Source organism: Tachypleus tridentatus, chromosome 8, assembly GCF_004210375.1.
Source record: "Tachypleus tridentatus isolate NWPU-2018 chromosome 8, ASM421037v1, whole genome shotgun sequence".
Taxonomy (NCBI): Eukaryota; Metazoa; Arthropoda; class Merostomata; order Xiphosura; family Limulidae; genus Tachypleus; species Tachypleus tridentatus.
In genome coordinates this window covers 151,320,448-151,340,985 of record NC_134832.1, presented here as the reverse complement: position 1 = coordinate 151,340,985, position 20,538 = coordinate 151,320,448, and the positions used below count along the sequence as shown (strand labels likewise).

At 34.7% G+C, this 20,538-nt stretch overlaps 1 protein-coding gene across 1 annotated transcript in view; it reads right to left on the bottom strand.

The window, feature by feature from the left end:
- The window catches only part of LOC143223749 (rhotekin-2-like), a 114,562-nt gene extending 99,313 nt beyond the window's left edge, over positions 1-15,249 (bottom strand). The window contains exon 1 of the mRNA XM_076452135.1: positions 14,775-15,249. Within this exon, the coding sequence (XP_076308250.1) occupies positions 14,775-14,891 (117 nt within the window). The 5' untranslated portion in view covers positions 14,892-15,249. The remainder of the gene's footprint in view (positions 1-14,774) is intronic.
- Positions 15,250-20,538: the final 5,289 nt, after the last annotated feature.

Genomic DNA, 20,538 nt, shown 5'->3' with positions numbered 1-20,538 from the left:
AAGGCAAGTTATAAGAGTTTAGTGTTTATCAATAAAACATAATAAGGCAAGTTATAAGAGTTTAGTGTTTATCAATAAAACATAATAAGGCAAGTTATAAGAGTTTAGTGTTTATCAATAAAACATAATAAGGCACATTATAAGAGTTTAATGTTTATCAACCTGATTGTTATGTTATCATTTTTTTTATATGTGATCTGAGTTTTGATAGTAATGGACTACAGAGGTAGCATATAATTAATTACTGGACCTGAAGCAATGGACTACAGAAGTAGCATATAATTAATTACTGGACCTGAAGCAATGGACTACAGAAGTAGCATATAATTAATTACTGGACCAGAAGAAATGGACTACAGAAGTAGCATATAATTAATTACTGTATCAGAAGCAATGCGCTACAGAAGTAGCATATAATTAATTACTGTACCAAAAGCAATGGGCTACAGAAGTAGCACATAATTAATTACTGTACCAGAAGCAATGGACTACAAAAGTAGCATATAATTAATTACTGGACCAGAAGCAACGGACTACAGAAGTAGCATATAATTAATTACTGGACCAGAAGAAATGGACTACAGAAGTAGCATATAATTAATTACTGGACCAGAAGCAAAGGACTACAGAAGTAGCATATAATTAATTACTGTACCAGAAGCAATGGACTACAAAAGTAGCATATAATTAATTGCTGTACCAAAAGCAATGGACTACAAAAGTAGCATATAATTAATTACTGTACTAGAAGCAATGGACTACAGAAGTAGCACATAATTAATTTCTGTACCAGAAGCAATGGAGTACAGAAGTAGCACATAATTAATTACTGGACCAGAAGAAATGGACTACAGAAGTAGCACATAATTAATTACTGGACCAGAAGAAATGGACTACAGAAGTAGCACATAATTAATTACTGAACCAGAAACAATGGACTACAGAAGTAGCATATAATTAATTACTGTATCAGAAGCAATGCGCTACAGAAGTAGCACATAATTAATTACTGTACCAGAAGCAAAGGACCACATAAGTAGCATATAATTAATTACTGGACCAGAAGAAATGGACTACAGAAGTAGCACATAATTAATTACTGGACCAGAAACAAAGGACTACAGAAGTAGCATATAATTAATTACTGTACCAGAAGCAATGGACTACAGAAGTAGCATATAATTAATTACTGTATCAGAAGCAATGCACTACAGAAGTAGCACATAATTAATTTCTGTACCAGAAGCAATGGACTACAGAAGTAGCACATAATTAATTACTGGACCAGAAGCAATAAGCTACAGAAGTAGCATATAATTAATTACTGTACCAGAAGCAATGGGCTACAGAAGTAGCATATAATTAATTACTGAACCAGAAACAATGGACTACAGAAGAGGCATATAATTAATTACTGAACCAGAAACAATGGACTACAGAAGAGGCATATAATTAATTACTGTTTAAGAAGCAATGCGATACAGAAGTAGCACATAATTAATTTCTGTACCAGAAGCAATGGACTACAGAAGTAGCACATAATTAATTACTGAACCAGAAACAATGGACTACAGAAGTAGCATATAATTAATTACTGTATCAGAAGCAATGCGCTACAGAAGTAGCATATAATTAATTACTGTACCAGAAGCAATGGGCTACAGAAGTAGCATATAATTAATTACTGAACCAGAAGCAACGGACTACAGAAGTAGCATATAATTAATTAATAAACCAGAAGAAATGGACTACAGAAGTAGCATATAATTAATTACTGGACCAGAAGCAACGGACTACAGAAGTAGCATATAATTAATTACTGGACCAGAAGCAAAAGACTACAGAAGAAGCATATAATTAATTACTGGACCAGAAGCAATGGGCTACAGAAGTAGCATATAATTAATTAGTGGACCAGAATCAATTGGCTACAGAAGTAGCATATAATTAATTAGTGGACCAGAATCAATTGGCTCCAGAAGTAGCATATAATTAATTACTGTACCAGAAGCAATGGGCTACAGAAGTAGCATATAATTAATTACTGTATCAGAAGCAATGGACTACAGAAGTAGCACATAATTAATTTCTGTACCAGAAGCAATGGAGTACAGAAGTAGCATATAATTAATTACTAGACCAGAAGCAATGGACTACGGAAGTAGCATATAATTAATTACTGGACCAGAAACAATGGACTACAGAAGAGGCATATAATTAATTACTGTTTAAGAAGCAATGCGCTACAGAAGAAGCACATAATTAATTTCTGTACCAGAAGCAATGGAGTACAGAAGTAGCATATAATTAATTACTGGACCAGAAGCAAAAGACTACAGAAGTAGCATATAATTAATTACTGGACCAGAAGAAATGGACTACAGAAGTAGCATATAATTAATTACTAGACAAGAAGCAATGGACTACAGAAGTAGCATATAATTAATTACTGGACCAGAAGCAATAAGCTACAGAAGTAGCATATAAAGAATTACTGTACCAGAAGCAATGGGCTACAGAAGTAGCACATAATTAATTACTGTACCAGAAGCAATGGGCTACAGAAGTAGCACATAATTAATTACTGTACCAGAAGCAAAGGACCACAAATGTAGCATATAATTAATTACTGGACCAGAAGAAATGGACTACAGAAGTAGCGTATAATTAATTACTGGACCAGAAGCAAAGTACTACAGAAGTAGCATATAATTAATTACTGTATCAGAAGCAATGCGCTACAGAAGTAGTATATAATTAATTACTGTACCAGAAGCAATGGACTACAGAAGTAGCACATAATTAATTTCTGTACCAGAAGCAATGGAGTACAGAAGTAGCATATAATTCATTACTGGACCAGAATCAATAGACTACGGAAGTAGCATATAATTAATTATTGGACCAGAATCAATAGACTACGGAAGTAGCATATAATTAATTACTAGACCAGAATCAATAGACTACGGAAGTAGCATATAATTAATTACTGGACCAGAAGAAATGGATTACAGAAGTAGCATATAATTAATTACTGGACCAGAAGCAATGGACTACAGAAGTAGCACATAATTAATTTCTGTACCAGAAGCAATGGAGTACAGAAGTAGCACATAATTAATTACTAGACCAGAAGCAATGGACTTCGGAAGTAGCATATAATTAATTACTGGACCAGAAACAATGGACTACAGAAGAGGCATATAATTAATTACTGTTTAAGAAGCAATGCGCTACAGAAGAAGCACATAATTAATTTCTGTACCAGAAGCAATGGAGTACAGAAGTAGCATATAATTAATTACTGGACCAGAAGCAAAAGACTACAGAAGTAGCATATAATTAATTACTGGACCAGAAGAAATGGACTACAGAAGTAGCATATAATTAATTACTAGACAAGAAGCAATGGACTACAGAAGTAGCATATAATTAATTACTGGACCAGAAGCAATAAGCTACAGAAGTAGCATATAAAGAATTACTGTACCAGAAGCAATGGGCTACAGAAGTAGCACATAATTAATTACTGTACCAGAAGCAATGGGCGACAGAAGTAGCACATAATTAATTACTGTACCAGAAGCAAAGGACCACAAATGTAGCATATAATTAATTACTGGACCAGAAGAAATGGACTACAGAAGTAGCGTATAATTAATTACTGGACCAGAAGCAAAGTACTACAGAAGTAGCATATAATTAATTACTGTATCAGAAGCAATGCGCTACAGAAGTAGTATATAATTAATTACTGTACCAGAAGCAATGGACTACAGAAGTAGCACATAATTAATTTCTGTACCAGAAGCAATGGAGTACAGAAGTAGCATATAATTCATTACTGGACCAGAATCAATAGACTACGGAAGTAGCATATAATTAATTACTGGACCAGAATCAATAGACTACGGAAGTAGCATATAATTAATTACTAGACCAGAATCAATAGACTACGGAAGTAGCATATAATTAATTACTGGACCAGAAGAAATGGATTACAGAAGTAGCATATAATTAATTACTGGACCAGAAGCAATGGACTACAGAAGTAGCATATAATTAATCACTGGACCAGAAGCAATAAGCTACAGAAGTAGCATATAATTAATTACTGTACCAGAAACAATGGGCTACAGAAGTAGCATATAATTAATTACTGTATCAGAAGCAATGGACTACAGAAGTAGCACATAATTAATTTCTGTACCAGAAGCAATGGAGTACAGAAGTAGCATATAATTAATTACTAGACCAGAAGCAATGGACTACGGAAGTAGCATATAATTAATTACTGGACCAGAAACAATGGATTACAGAAGAGGCATATAATTAATTACTGTTTAAGAAGCAATGCGCTACAGAAGAAGCACATAATTAATTTCTGTACCAGAAGCAATGGAGTACAGAAGTAGCATATAATTAATTACTGGACCAGAAGCAAAAGACTAAAGAAGTAGCATATAATTAATTACTGGACCAGAAGAAATGGACTACAGAAGTAGCATATAATTAATTACTAGACAAGAAGCAATGAACTACAGAAGTAGCATATAATTAATTACTGGACCAGAAGCAATAAGCTACAGAAGTAGCATATAAAGAATTACTGTACCAGAAGCAATGGGCTACAGAAGTAGCACATAATTAATTACTGTACCAGAAGCAATGGGCTACAGAAGTAGCACATAATTAATTACTGTACCAGAAGCAAAGGACCACAAATGTAGCATATAATTAATTACTGGACCAGAAGAAATGGACTACAGAAGTAGCGTATAATTAATTACTGGACCAGAAGCAAAGTACTACAGAAGTAGCATATAATTAATTACTGTATCAGAAGCAATGCGCTACAGAAGTAGTATATAATTAATTACTGTACCAGAAGCAATGGACTACAGAAGTAGCACATAATTAATTTCTGTACCAGAAGCAATGGAGTACAGAAGTACATATAATTCATTACTGGACCAGAATCAATAGACTACGGAAGTAGCATATAATTAATTACTGGACCACAATCAATAGACTACGGAAGTAGCATATAATTAATTACTAGACCAGAATCAATAGACTACGGAAGTAGCATATAATTAATTACTGGACCAGAAGAAATGGATTACAGAAGTAGCGTATAATTAATTACTGGACCAGAAGCAATGGACTACAGAAGTAGCACATAATTAATTTCTGTACCAGAAGCAATGGAGTACAGAAGTAGCATATAATTAATTACTAGACCAGAAACAATGGACTACAGAAGTAGCATATAATTAATTACTGGATGAGAAGAAATGGACTACAGAAGTAGCATATAATTAATTACTGGACCAGAAGCAAAGGTCTACAGAAGTAGCACATAATTAATTTCTGTACCAGAAGCAATGGACTACAGAAGTAGCACATAATTAATTTCTGTACCAGAAGCAATGGACTACAGAAGTAGCATCTAATTAATTACTGAACCAGAAACAATGGACTACAGAAGTAGCATATAATTAATTACTGGACTAGACGCAATGGACTACAGAAGTAGCATATAATTAATTACTAGACCACAGGAAAAGGGTTTTATAGAACCACCATATAAATAGTTACTAGACCAGAGAACAGAGGCTGTACATAACCACCATGTAATTAATTAGTAGATCATAAGAGAAGGGTTGTACAAAACCAGCATATATAAGTACTGTGCGAATTTCTGTAGCTACGTTTTATGTATAAGTGAGATTATATTTTTTTGTTATCTAAATAGAAGTTCTACAATTTTCTTTATTCCTAAGTTGTTTTGTTATTCATTCTTGTTCTGTATATATTTTGAAGTTAAAATTTAGCGATTTTTGAAGAACAGTTCATCTTTATAAGGGGTTAAAAATCTCTTTGAGTTTTTTAACCCCTTATGATGTTGCAATTGAACATTTAAGCTTGAAAGACAGGGATTGTAGTTTAGCAGCTCCCCCAGCGGATTTTTATCAAACTATTTAGGGTAAGGTCACTATTTTATGTGGAGAAATGATAAGAAAAGTTTGATATATCTCGAGCTTCGAATGTAATAAAATAGTTCCATCAAAACTATATATATATAAAACACGTCTATACACAATAAATACACATCAGTTTAAACATGTTAAGAATAGAAATCGATGAAGAACAAATTATGTTCATGTATCTCAGGCCGGTTGGTATAAGTATTAACACTAAATCATAAATCCTTAATGGCCAGGTTTGATGTAATGTCCCTCTTTACAGAAGTCCTACCAACTGAAGCCCACAAGATAGCTTTAGAACTTTATATCCAATACCCAAATCCATTGATACACATTCCCAGCAACCAATTAGCAACCCTTATAGAATTCACTATCACCAAAACCAACTTTATATTCAATTACCAAAACTACCTACAAATAAATGGTCTAAATATGGGAAATGCTGCGTTACATTTTTATGACACAGATTGAATCTTAACGATCAATTCAGCCTTACACCCACCACTATACTGGGTATGTAGATAATTCAGCCTTATACCCACCACTATACTGGGTATGTAGACAATTCAGCCTTACACCCACCACTATACTGGGCATGTAGACAATTCAACCTTACACCCACCACTATACTGTAGACAATTCAACCTTACACCCACCACTATACTGGGTATGTAGACAATTCAACCTTACACTCACCACTATACTGGGTATGTAGACAATTCAACCTTACACTCACCACTATACTGGGTATGTAGACAATTCAACCTTACACTCACTACTATAGTGGGTAGGTAGACAATTTAACCTTACATCCACCACTATACTGGGTATGTAGACAATTCAGCCTTACACCCACCACTATACTGGGTATGTAGACAATTCAACCTTACACCCACCACTATACTGGGTATGTAGACAATTCAACCTTACGCCCACCACTATACTGGGTATGTAGACAATTCAGCATTACACCCACCACTATACTGTAGACAATTCAACCTTACACCCACCACTATACTGTAGACAATTCAACCTTACACCCACCACTGTACTGATACAATTCAACCTTACACCCACCACTGTACTGATACAATTCAACCTTACACCCACCACTGTACTGATACAATTCAACCTTACACCCACCACTGTACTGATACAATTCAACCTTACACCCACCACTGTACTGATACAATTCAACCTTACATCCACCACTATACTGATACAATTCAACCTTACATCCACCACTATACTGATACAATTCAACCTTACACCCACCACTGTACTGATACAATTCAATCTTACACCCACCACTGTACTGATACAATTCAACCTTACACCCACCACTGTACTGATACAATTCAACCTTACACCCACCACTGTACTGATACAATTCAACCTTACACCCACCACTGTACTGATACAATTCAACCTTACACCCACCACTGTACTGATACAATTCAACCTTACATCCACCACTATACTGATACAATTCAACCTTACACCCACCACTGTACTGATACAATTCAACCTTACACCCACCACTGTACTGATACAATTCAACCTTACACCCACCATTGTACTGATACAATTCAACCTTACACCCACCACTGTACTGATACAATTCAACCTTACACCCACCACTGTACTGATACAATTCAACCTTACACCCACCACTGTACTGATACAATTCAACCTTACACCCACCACTGTACTGATATACAATTCAACCTTACACCCACCACTATACTGATACAATTCAACCTTACACCCACCACTGTACTGATACAATTCAACCTTACACCCACCACTGTACTGATACAATTCAACCTTACACCCACCACTGTACTGATACAATTCAACCTTACACCCACCACTGTACTGATACAATTCAACCTTACATCCACCACTGTACTGATACAATTCAACCTTACACCCACCACTGTACTGATACAATTCAACCTTACACCTACCACTGTACTGATACAATTCAACCTTACACCCACCACTGTACTGATACAATTGCTTGATTCTCATCTACAACACACACTTAGGTTTTTTTCAATCACGTTAACTCGATACACGCCAACGTTAAGTTCACTTGAGAACAGGAAAACATACTAACCAAATAACATTATTAACCTCAAAATCACTAGAACTGATACTCAATTCAAAAGAGAAATCCACAGAAAAATCACCCATACTGGATTATACATTCCCTGGGACTCAGCACATGAAAAAAAACAAAAACTCAACATACTAAGAAACCAAATAAACACAGCCATAAAACTATGCTCACCAGATAAAATTAACGATGAATTAGACAAAATAAAACAATACTTCATCAACATCAATAAGTTTCCTCCACAAACCGTAGAAAACGTTACACGTACACACCTAGATGAACAACACGGTCAACAACAAACAAACAACAATAAATCCCACGATACAACACTACAAAACCTTATACTGCTGCATACCATATGTTCCCGATGTCAGCGAAAAAATAACCAACATTTGGAAAAAAACTTACAACAAAACACAACACTCCAGTAAACACCAAATTTATTCAAAAAAACAGGTACGAAACTAAACTTCATACTATGTAAAAAGTACACTGACAAACACAACACCAACATAATTTATAAAATACAATGCAACAACTGCCTCGACTTCTAAATTGGAGAAGCAAGCAGACAAATGGAAACTAGGTTCAAAGAACACACACAAAAAACAGCTTCACACGTTTTTGAACACTACAAATCAAATAAACATAACAAAACTCCCAGATACTAAGTTGGAAAAACAAATATAAACAAACGCAAAATCAAAGAAGCCCTACTTATACAGCAACTAAAACCAATATAAAGGAACATTTTTATACCTGTACTAATTAGTAATCTAACATCCAACTGCAACGCCCCTACAATCTTGTACCCGTTTATACTCGTTCCTAAGGCATGTGTCAGTTGCAAACTCCTTTCTTTGTTAACCTGAAGACGACCTAAGAATGTCGAAACGTTGTTCTCTCCTCATCAGTAAAAGTGTTAATACCCGTATCAGCCGTTCTGAGATATATCAATAAAAGTGTTAATACCCTCACCAGCCGTTCTGAGATACATTTTTATTTCAAGTGGGCTTCTCGTCATCAAAAGTTATGTTCGAATATATTTCCATGCCTGTTATAATATTTCCTTATTGCCTTTGTTTGCAGTTCAAGAGGAGATTTGCTTTATCCTAAACCTCCCTTGGCGACAACTGTAGTTTCAAAAAACACATTAGACATCTCTATGTGTTTCGGCCTGGCATGGCTTAGCGCGTTAAGGCGTGCGCTTCGTAATCTAAGGGTCGCGGGTTCGCGCCCGAGTCGCGCCAAACATGCTCGCCCTCTCAGCCGTGGGGGCGTTATATGTGACGGTCAATCCCACTATTCGTTGGTAAAAGAGTAGCCCAAGAGTTGGCGGTGGGTGGTGATGACTAGCTGCCTTCCCTCTAGTCTTACACTGCTAAATTAGGGACGGCTAGCACAGATAGCCCTCGAGTAGCTTTGTGCGAAATTCGAAAACAAACAAACTATGTGTTTCAAGCTAAAATGTATATGCTACAGTATATCTCTTGCATAATGTTAATTACGAACGTTCTATTGTTTTCCAGTGAGGTTAAGTATACAATGAATATCTCAGTTTAGAAAATTCTGAAACTCGAACTGATTCTAGACCTGAGTGTTTGAATATCAGTTCTTGATGACATAATAATATTTACACAACGCCAAAAAATATGGAATAAATGATACAGTCAGTTGTACTGCGTCTTTATATCAACTTTGGTTGTCACATGAGTTGTGTATCTGCTTATTAAAAACTGTTTTAATTCAAAGTAATTCTGCGTATTTCTAAAATAATATATCCTTTTGAAATGGTTAAACGCCAACCACTGTACAGAATATAAAAGTTAAAATGTCCACGCTAGAAACGTAGAATGAAGAATAGTTTGTAGTCTAAACGAATTAAAATAACAAACTAGAATCTTAACCTTAAACTTAGCCCTGAAAAGTTATAGAAAAACAAATTAGTTATAAATAAACCAGACAAATGTTAAACTTTGGTGGTTATAAACAAATCAGACAAATGTTAAACTTTGGTGGTTATAAACAAATCAGACAAATGCAAAACTTTGGTGGTTATAAACAAACGAGACAAATGCAAAACTTTGGTGGTTATAAACAAACCAGACAAATGTTAAACTTTGGTGGTTATAAACAAACTAGACAAATGTTAAACTTTGGTGGTTATAAACAAATCAGACAAATGCAAAATTTGTATGGTACTCATTGTATTTATATGTGGTTTTGTATGGTACTCATTGTATTTATATGTGGTTTTGAATGGTACTCATTGTATTTATATGTGGTTTTGTATGGTACTCATTGTATTTATATGTGGTTTTATATGGTACTCATTGTATTTATGTATGGTCTTATATAATATTCATTGTATTTTTATGTGGTATGTGTGGTATTAATTGTATTTGTATGTGGTTTATATGGTAGTAATTATATTTGCATGTTGTTTGTATGTTATTAATTATATTTACACACGAGTTTGTATAGTAGTAATTATATTTACATGCATGTTTGTATGGTGTTCACTGTATTTGCTATAATTAAGCACAAAGCTTTACAATTGGCTATCTGTTCTCTGCCCACACGGATAGCGAAACCTGGTTTTCAGCAGTGTGAGTCCGCAGATATTCCGTTGTGCAATTGAGGGGGGCTGTTTATTGTATTTAGAAGTGTTTTCTTGTACGGTGTTCATTGTATTTACATGTGGTTTTGTATGGTATTAGTTATATTTACATGTAGTTTTGTATGGTTTTAACTATATTTTTACATGGTAGTCTTTGTATTTTCTATGACATCTATTGTATTACATTGACACATCGTTTTTGCGTGTTCCTCAATTTTCAAGGATAATTTTAATCTGGTAAGAGTTAGCACTATTAACAGTCAGTAGATTAACCGTCGCATCCACATCTACTAAGCCTAATGTTGTTATTTTAAACTTGAGAATCTGAATCGATCATTCTCGAAGACACTGGAAAGCAAAACGTGAACTTAAAATATTTTTACTGAAGTTTGATGTCCGTTTTCACGCTATTTGATTATGCCTTACTTACTTCAGTTAATACTTTTTAATTAAACAGTCTATAATTAACCTTTATACATTCGTTTCACGTAAGGTTCATAACCTTACAAATAAATAATCAAAATATGCCCTTTATTGGAGCAATTAATGAAATTTTAATTATTTAATTTTATAATAAATCAATGACAAACACTGAGAATGTGTTTGTAGTTTTTCATTATTCAGATATTCATTTCAACACATTAATTTTCAGGAGCTTTTCAATACGTTGTAGCTAAAGTCCGAGGGCTTATTATGCTAAAACCGTATAACACACACAAAACCAACAACAATAGCGAAGCCAAATAATGGAATGTTACACATTAACGTTGTGGATAACATACTGTTAGGCATAAAAAAAATAGAAACCTTCAACTTGTAGTTGGGTAGACAACAGGCGGAAAACAAACATGAATTAATTAGCAAATGTCCCAGACACTAGAAATGAAAATAAAAAAAATCTAGGAAACATGTTGTACTCAATAATTGAAAAAGTGAAATACAGAAAAGTTCAATATGTCTTTAAAATTAGGATAGTGTAATCGATATAGAATATTTTACAGTTTTTAAATTCACTGATACCCATTTACAGATCACGTCATACTTGGATTATTCTACACTTATGTGGAGTTACGAGAGATACAATATACTCGATATTAGGTTTAGATTACGTCAATATATATATGTTATTTTATTTATTGTTAATAAACCATTATTTTATATTAGTATCAATGTTGTCTTATCTATTGTTATAAAACAGTTATTCTATATTAATACCAATATTATCTTACCTATTGCTTTTGGACAATTATATTATATTAATACCAATATTATATTATCTATTGTTAGTAGACTATTATATTATATTAATACTAATATCATCTTATCTATTGTTTTTAGACCATTATATTATATTAATACCAATATTATGTTATCTAATGTTATTAGACCATTATTTTATACTAACACCAATGTTATCTCGTCTATTGTGTTTAGACCATTATAATATTTTGATACCAATATTATCTTATCTATTGTTTTTAGACCATTATATTATATTAATACCAATATTATGTTATCTAATGTTATTAGACCATTATTTTATACTAACACCAATGTTATCTCGTCTATTGTGTTTAGACCATTATAATATTTTGATACCAATATTATCTTATCTATTGTTTTAAGATCATTATATTATATTATATTAATACCAATATTACCTTATCTGTGGTTATTAGATCATTGTATTCTATTAATACCAATATCATCTTATCTATTGTTATTAGATCATTATATTATGTTTCTATAAACGTTGTCATATTTATTATTTTATATTACTACCAAAGCTACCTTACGTATTGTTAATAAAATAATATCCTTGAATAAAGTACTTAAAATATCTGTTGTATAATCCGTGATGACGAAAAAACCCACTTGTAGAGAAAATTATATTAGAAACGGCTGGTATGGATGGAGAAAGCACTAATAGAGGAGCGAACAACATTTTGACTTTCTTCTGACAATGACTGAAGAAGGTCGAAACGTTGTTCGCTCCTCTACTAGTGCTTTCTCCACCCATACCAGCTGTTTTTAAATATAGAATTATCTGTTGCATAGTTTATCTAGTTCTGCAAGTGAAACAAGAGAATAAATACTGGCTGTTTATATTCCAAACGTTTAATGGTGATAATGTTCTGCTTATACATTTCTAAATTTTAGATGTTTATGTATTGTTCTTATCAAATTTGGACTTCATATCTGGCGTAGAAAAAAATTCAACATGAATATGTAATGTGCTTACGATTAAAACGTACAACTTGTATAGATTTAAGATGAAACACACATTGATAACTTGTGTAGAAGCAAAGCAAGGTTGATTGTTACTGATAAGTTTCAACGAAATGAATAAAACTAAGATGAGAACTTTGTCTATAGACAAAATATAAATAAACATCATATCCAGTTAACAGTTCGCAAGAAAAGCAGAAATGTTTAGCGTATTAATTAAATACGTTAAATATACTCATTAGACAGAAGTACAAAATAATGACTAATAATTAGTTAAGAAACGTGATAATCGGAACGCCCTCTTTAAGGGCAAGATGGCATAAATGAAATGAAGTTTATTAGTTATCAATTATCACTAAAGTTACCACTGAATAAAAACCATACAAATATCACTAATATTTAGGTTTAAACTCAATATTTAAAACTGGTTATATTGACTATTTATATTGAATTTTAAAGTTTAATTAGTAATACAAACAATCTAAAGTATATATTTTACTGGCAAAAAGCACAACTTATACATAGACAGATTGAAACATTAAACTTTGCAGAAGACGTTCACCAAGCCAGCTGAGATGCAAATGTAATGTTTTCGAATGGTAAAGAAGCAACTAGAATATGTATAATGCTAACGGTTAAAACTTTGGATATTATGACTGGTATCAATACATCAGAGGTTTATAGAGGGCACTTAATATACAATAATTAATCTATCAATATTTTTTAAAGATAACATTATTAAGAAACAGCAAAAAATAAAACAATAAAAACTAGCTTCACGCAGAAACCACTAGAATAAGAATAGACATGGAAAACCTTATGGTAAAAAATCGAGTGCATTAGAATTACCATGGAAGATAAAACAGACTGAATAAAAATATTAATATGGTCTCTTGGGTTCGTTAAACAAACGCTAAAAATCTTAACACATTTTGTTAATAACTTAACTGAATAAAAATAACCAGCAGTTTGCACTGAGAAATTAGCACGAATAAAACAGATTTTGAAATTTTGTTATTAAGGTTACAGGAAATAAATTACAAATACTAACAGTACTTGTTGAACAATAACAAACTGAAATGTGAAACATTAACAATCAGTACAAACTCGAGCTGTTTGCACTGATGGGTTTTAGTTTCAGTTTGTTTTTAGTGAGGTTTTCCCGACATCCTCTCCACGGCAGCTCAGTTGCGTGTCTGCGGACTTACAACGCTTAAAATAGTGCTTCAATACCTGCATTAGGCACAGCACAGATAGCCCATTGCGTAGTTTTATGTTTAAGGTGAAAAAACACACGAAATGATTCAAAAAATTCCGGCATTTGCATATGTTCGATATGCTACTAAGCCGAGGAATAACATTGTAATTAGAGACCTTAGGCCTTTTTTTTAACCTGTTCGAACCGTGACACATACAATCCCCTTCTTACACTTCATTTGAAAAACTGTGTACAAAACGTTATATGTTGTGATTTTACATTAAGCGACTTTTAATTTTTAAGAAGACGTTTTAGTCAATAAAAAATTAACCATTTAATTTTGTAATGATCAACTGTAATGTGTTTTTTTAATCACACAATACGACACAAAAGAGGTTCGCGCGCATGCGCTGTTATTTGGATGTTTGATTCTTTTTTTCCCTCACTAGGAATACCGTGGAATTACAGCTTTCATTATATTAGTATTATACCTAAGTTAATCTCGTGACGTATAATAATATAATTCGAATGGAAGTCCCTTAAATGAAAGTTTACGTCCCTGAGAAGACAAGGTTAAGACACATGAAACTGTCGAAAAAACTCTTGTCGACTTACCGCATTTCCTTTCCTGGTTTCAGAACCGCCAGTAGTAAAAACTGAGACAGAAGGTTGACTTGCCATTTTTGGTAAGGTCACTGTTTTACGGATACGTCCATGGTGATCTCCAATCATCTCCAGAGCTAATGATCTCAGAAAATTAAGTTACGTAAACACTTGCTAGTTAAATTGAAGTGTTAAGACAGACCAAGCGCCCAAATTTGCCTGATTTCGTAAAACGTGTACATCGGCTGCTGACGTAGTTGTCGATAATTGTAGGACAAGGTTCCTCGCTCTCTTCTTATTAGCCCTTCACATAGCAAGTGCTTAGCTTCTTAAGCGTAGCGTAATGAACATATGCCTTGAGGGTTGTTCTGATATGATAATGGGCAGTACACTTTAGGATCGAGAAAAAGAAAGATCTAGAAAATACGTCGTATTAAAACGGAAATACAGACAACAAGGCGCCTCGCCTTTACCTCGTGTCGCCACGATCAATGGAACATAAAGACGTTTTCTAACCTGGTTACCACAGCAACGCAGTGTATTGATCAATAATCAAGAAATATACGCGAATTTGGCATGTAAACATTGTTTTTTCTCATTAGTTTGCACAAAACAAATATATACAGACGCTAAAAAGGCGTTTCCAACATTCTGTTATTGATTTCGCTCACAACCTTCTATGAAAGAAATGGTATGTGTAAATATAATTTTCCCTGAGTCGAAAAGTGGTGGCGCTAATATATCAAAGTAAACAAACATACACGATCATTAAAATTACGAAACTTTAAGGCGTTAAATATTTTTTGTATGATAAAAATAATACTTATATACGTGTTTGTTTGGTTTTATAAAATAAGCAGACAAAAGCCCCCAGGTGGTTTCCTGCACGTGGTGAGGGGACCTCCCAGAGACGGTTTTGCACATTCACTTTACCTTCCCTGGGGTGTAACCATGTGTTTGCTGCGCGTGACGACCCGTGAAGGGGAGGGAAAGATTCTGATGGTTGAGGGGTCCAACACTAACACAACACTTTCGCCTTGAACTGGCTAGTCCTCTTGGGATAGGGTTAACGAAGTACCAGTGTTGGACGTTCTCAACAGGTTTTATGGATATTGTGTCTGCTGGTGTTTGAGTATAGTGCTCACAAAATTCGGGCGTCTTCTCATAGGGCTCCGTGGTGGGTGGGGACAGTGGGCACTGAAATGTCCTTAGTGGTTGTTGGGGACAGTGGGCACTGAGATGTCCTTACTATATTATTCATACCCCCATATTCGAAGAAAAATAACTAAAATCGAGAAAAAACACACGATTATTCGTAAACGGCCACGAATGGATGACTGTTCAAAAATCACCATCACAGTCGGTTTCTGTACCTATATTTCTCATTTTTCATTATTTATCTGAGAAATCCTTAGGGCAGATGTCTACCTTTTTTATTCAAAAGGGATTAGAGGGGATTGCTGGGTCACCAAAGTCAGTAAGAAAGTTGGGCTCTGGAGACTCTAAACTCTTCCTAAATTCGAGGATCATTGCGGATATACCCATCAAGGCTACACTGAACTCCTTAAGAGGAGTTATTGTTGAGAGGGGCTTGAAGTACATTCTCGAGTCGAAGATACTCGATGGTTTTTCCAGCCAATGCAGTGCGCCGAATCTCCACTCGCAAAAATGGAATTGTGATGCCGACCAATGTCCTTATTCTCACATTTACGTCACCACGTCCACCTGCTACAGTCAAGGCAGGTAACCTGAACAATACATTTTAAACTGTCTGGGATGTTCTAATTCGATCATTCGAAGACATCATGTCATGGTTCTTTAACACATGTTAATTGTGGTGGCAAAGGTCACGACGCCTTCGAGTGCGAACTAGAACCACACTGTGTTAGCTGAAGTGGTGTCCCCCGCTGGAACAGTGGTAAGTCTACAGATTTACAATGCCTAAATTAGGGGTTTGGTTCTCCTCGGTTGACACAGCAGATAGCCCGCTGTGGCTCTGCTATAATGAACATAAATTGTAGTGACCCACACCCCTTTTAGTTAAGTTCTTTCTCTAAGCAGCTGGAGGAAAAAGAGGTTCAATGTTTGGTAAATGTAAAGAATATCTCATACCCAGGGGCTCGGAAGTTATTGTCTTCCACTTCATCTCGGACGTATGCTGATGTATTCCATTCCACTGCTACAGTGGGAGTGCAAACAGATCACTCTGCGCCTCTAACATACTATTTGCAAAGCATCTGAAGATTATTTTGTCCTCCATGGTTAAAAGAGTTGACGAGTCTACATCTACTCCCATCTCTGTCTCTGCTACTCCCTCCAGTGAGTCTATATCTACTCCTATCTCTATCTCTGCTACTCCCTCCAGTGTCTCCCCAGATACACTTCCTTTGGCTGTGGGTTTGGTTTATTTTCTTCTCTGCCCCGAGATTCAAAACGATTATTCCTTCACGCCCTCAGTCTCTGCAGTCTTCGTCCATTCACAGAGACCTCCCCAACTACCCCAGGGCAGGATCCACAGAGGTCGATAGACCTTCTTTCAATAAAGAAAAAGTGGTCGAAAACAGAAAGGATCTCTGCCCAATTTTCCTCCATCTAAACAAAAATGGCAACTTTTATATTATGAAACAGTCGAGGTTTTCGTTCGAATATAGATGACATCAAGGATTTGATTGATTTTTACAATCCTGTGTGTCTCTTCTTACAGGAAATATTTCTGATATCTGCTGTGGCAGTCACTTCTGGGCAGTTTTCTTTGTAGTGAAACGACAGGTTGTATGGTGGATGAGTGTATGGAGAGGTGGCAATGCTCGTCGATCAGTATGTAACAACCACGTCTTTATCACTTGATACACCCTTGAAGGCCGTAACCATCCATGTTTCCTTGGGTCGTATCATCACTATTTGTTCTCTCTAAATGTCTATTGGAGAGATCTATGATCAATTAGGCCTTGATGTGATGGTGAGTGACAACAAACGTATTCCGGTCTGTTAGTGATATGATGGTGAGTGATAAGAAATGTAATCAGATCTGTTAGTGATGTGATGGTGAGTGGCAACAAATGCAATAAGATCTGTTGGTGATGTAATGATGAGTGACAACAAATGTAATAAGAGCTGTTAATGGTGTGATGGTGAGTGACAACAAATGTAATCAGATCTGTTAGTGATGTGATGGTGAGTGACAACAAATGTAATCAGATTTGTTAGTGATGTGATGGTGAGTGACAACAAATGTAATCAGATTTGTTAATGAAGTGATGGTGAGTGACAACAAATGTAATCAGATTTGTTAGTGATGTGATGGTGAGTGACAACAAATGTAATCAGATTTGTTAGTGATGTGATGGTGAGTGACAACAAATGTAATAAGAGCTGTTATTGGTGTGATGATGAGTGACAACAAATGTAATCAGATCTGACAGTGATGTGATGGTGAGTGACAACAAATGTAATAAGAGCTGTTAGTGGTGTGATGGTGAGTGACAACAAATGTAATCAGATCTGATAGTTATGTGATGGTGAGTGACAACAAATGTAATCAGATCTGTTAGTGGTGTGATGGTGAGTGACAACAAATGTAATTAGATTTGTTAGTGATGTGATGGTGAGTGACAACAAATGTAATAAGAGCTGTAAGTGATGTGATGGTGAATGACAACAAATGTAATCAGATTTGTTAGTGATGTGATGGTGAGTGACAACAAATGTAATCAGATTTGTTAGTGATGTGATGGTGAGTGACAACAAATGTAATAAGAGCTGTTATTGGTGTGATGATGAGTGACAACAAATGTAATCAGATCTGATAGTGATGTGATGGTGAGTGACAACAAATGTAATAAGAGCTGTTAGTGGTGTGATGGTGAGTGACAACAAATGTAATCAGATCTGATAGTGATGTGATGGTGAGTGACAACAAATGTAATCAGATCTGTTAGTGGTGTGATGGTGAGTGACAACAAATGTAATTAGATTTGTTAGTGATGTGATGGTGAGTGACAACAAATGTAATTAGATTTGTTAGTGATGTGATGGTGAGTGACAACAAATGCAATAAGATCTGTTAGTGATGTGATGGTGAGTGACAACAAATGTAATTAGATCTGTTAGTGATGTGATGGTGAGTGACAACAAATGTAATAAGAGCTGCTATTGGTGTGATGATGAGTGACAACAAATGTAATCAGATCTGTTAGTGATGTGATGGTGAGTGACAACAAATGTAATCAGATCTGATAGTGATGTGATGGTGAGTGACAACAAATGTAATTAGATCTGTTAGTGATGTGATGGTGAGTGACAACAAATGTAATAAGAGCTGTTAGTGGTGTGATGGTGAGTGACAACAAATGTAATCAGATCTGATAGTGATGTGATGGTGAGTGACAACAAATGTAATCAGATCTGTTAGTGGTGTGATGGTGAGTGACAACAAATGTAATTAGATTTGTTAGTGATGTGATGGTGAGTGACAACAAATGTAATTAGATTTGTTAGTGATGTGATGGTGAGTGACAACAAATGCAATAAGATCTGTTAGTGATGTGATGGTGAGTGACAACAAATGTAATTAGATCTGTTAGTGATGTGATGGTGAGTGACAACAAATGTAATAAGAGCTGTTATTGGTGTGATGATGAGTGACAACAAATGTAATCAGATCTGTTAGTGATGTGATGGTGAGTGACAACAAATGTAATCAGATCTGATAGTGATGTGATGGTGAGTGACAACAAATGTAATTAGATCTGTTAGTGATGTGATGGTGAGTGACAACAAATGTAATAAGAGCTGTTAGTGATGTGATGGTAAGTGACAACAAATGTAATAAGAGCTGTTAGTGATGTGCTGGTGAGTGACAACAAATGTAATTAGATCTGTTAGTGGTGTGATAGGGTGTAAATATTATGTAAAGTGGAAATGATATAAAGTAAAGAGACTGTTCACAAGTTTTTGATATAAGCTAACACTAGTTTTCTTTTAATGATTCACCAGTTTTGCTTAATAAAACAAAAAATATATCGTGTTTGCTTCCTCGAGTCTCCTCTATCTGGGTTTGTAATCTGATAGATAAAAGGCGTGAAAAGAATTTTAAAATGAAAGTTTGAAGCGTCTATGTCTTTGTTAGAGTAATAATTTTCTTGTATAAGAACCAGTGAGGGAACTTTATCGAAGTCATTTTTGTGTAGGTGACTGTGAAACAAATTAAATTCTATGGCGAGTTTTCTAAATTGAAAATTGTGAAAACTTACAATCAAAGCTTTCGGACTGGCTGAATGTAAGAAAATTAAATACCTTCTTCATGACGGTTAACGTTCGTGTTTAACAACTTCAAAGGTATATAAGCTTCAAAACTTTAAAGTCTTTTGGTCTTAAAGTTACTGCTATGTATAAATGTATTATACTCGATGTACCTGTGTAAAGTTCGCAAAATTGTTCTAGTGCAAGAAAACCTAAATTAAAAGTAACAAATATTTTAATTAATTGTATTTGATGTTCACATTTCAACACGTTCAAGGGTTAGAGAGTGCTTCATGGCATGCGCACGCTTTACTGACGTCACAACAGTACAAATTTCAACGTTGTGAGTTCTTTTGTGATGTCATTTTAATGTATACTGGTTGACTGACAGACAATACCTTAAAATATGTTGGTGCAAGAGGTTGAAACTGGTGTCCCTCATATATAGTTTTGTTTTGACCTAAATAAACCTCACCATATAAATAATTTCAGGAAAGTGTGTGTGTGGTTTTCTTACAGCAAATCTGCATCGGGC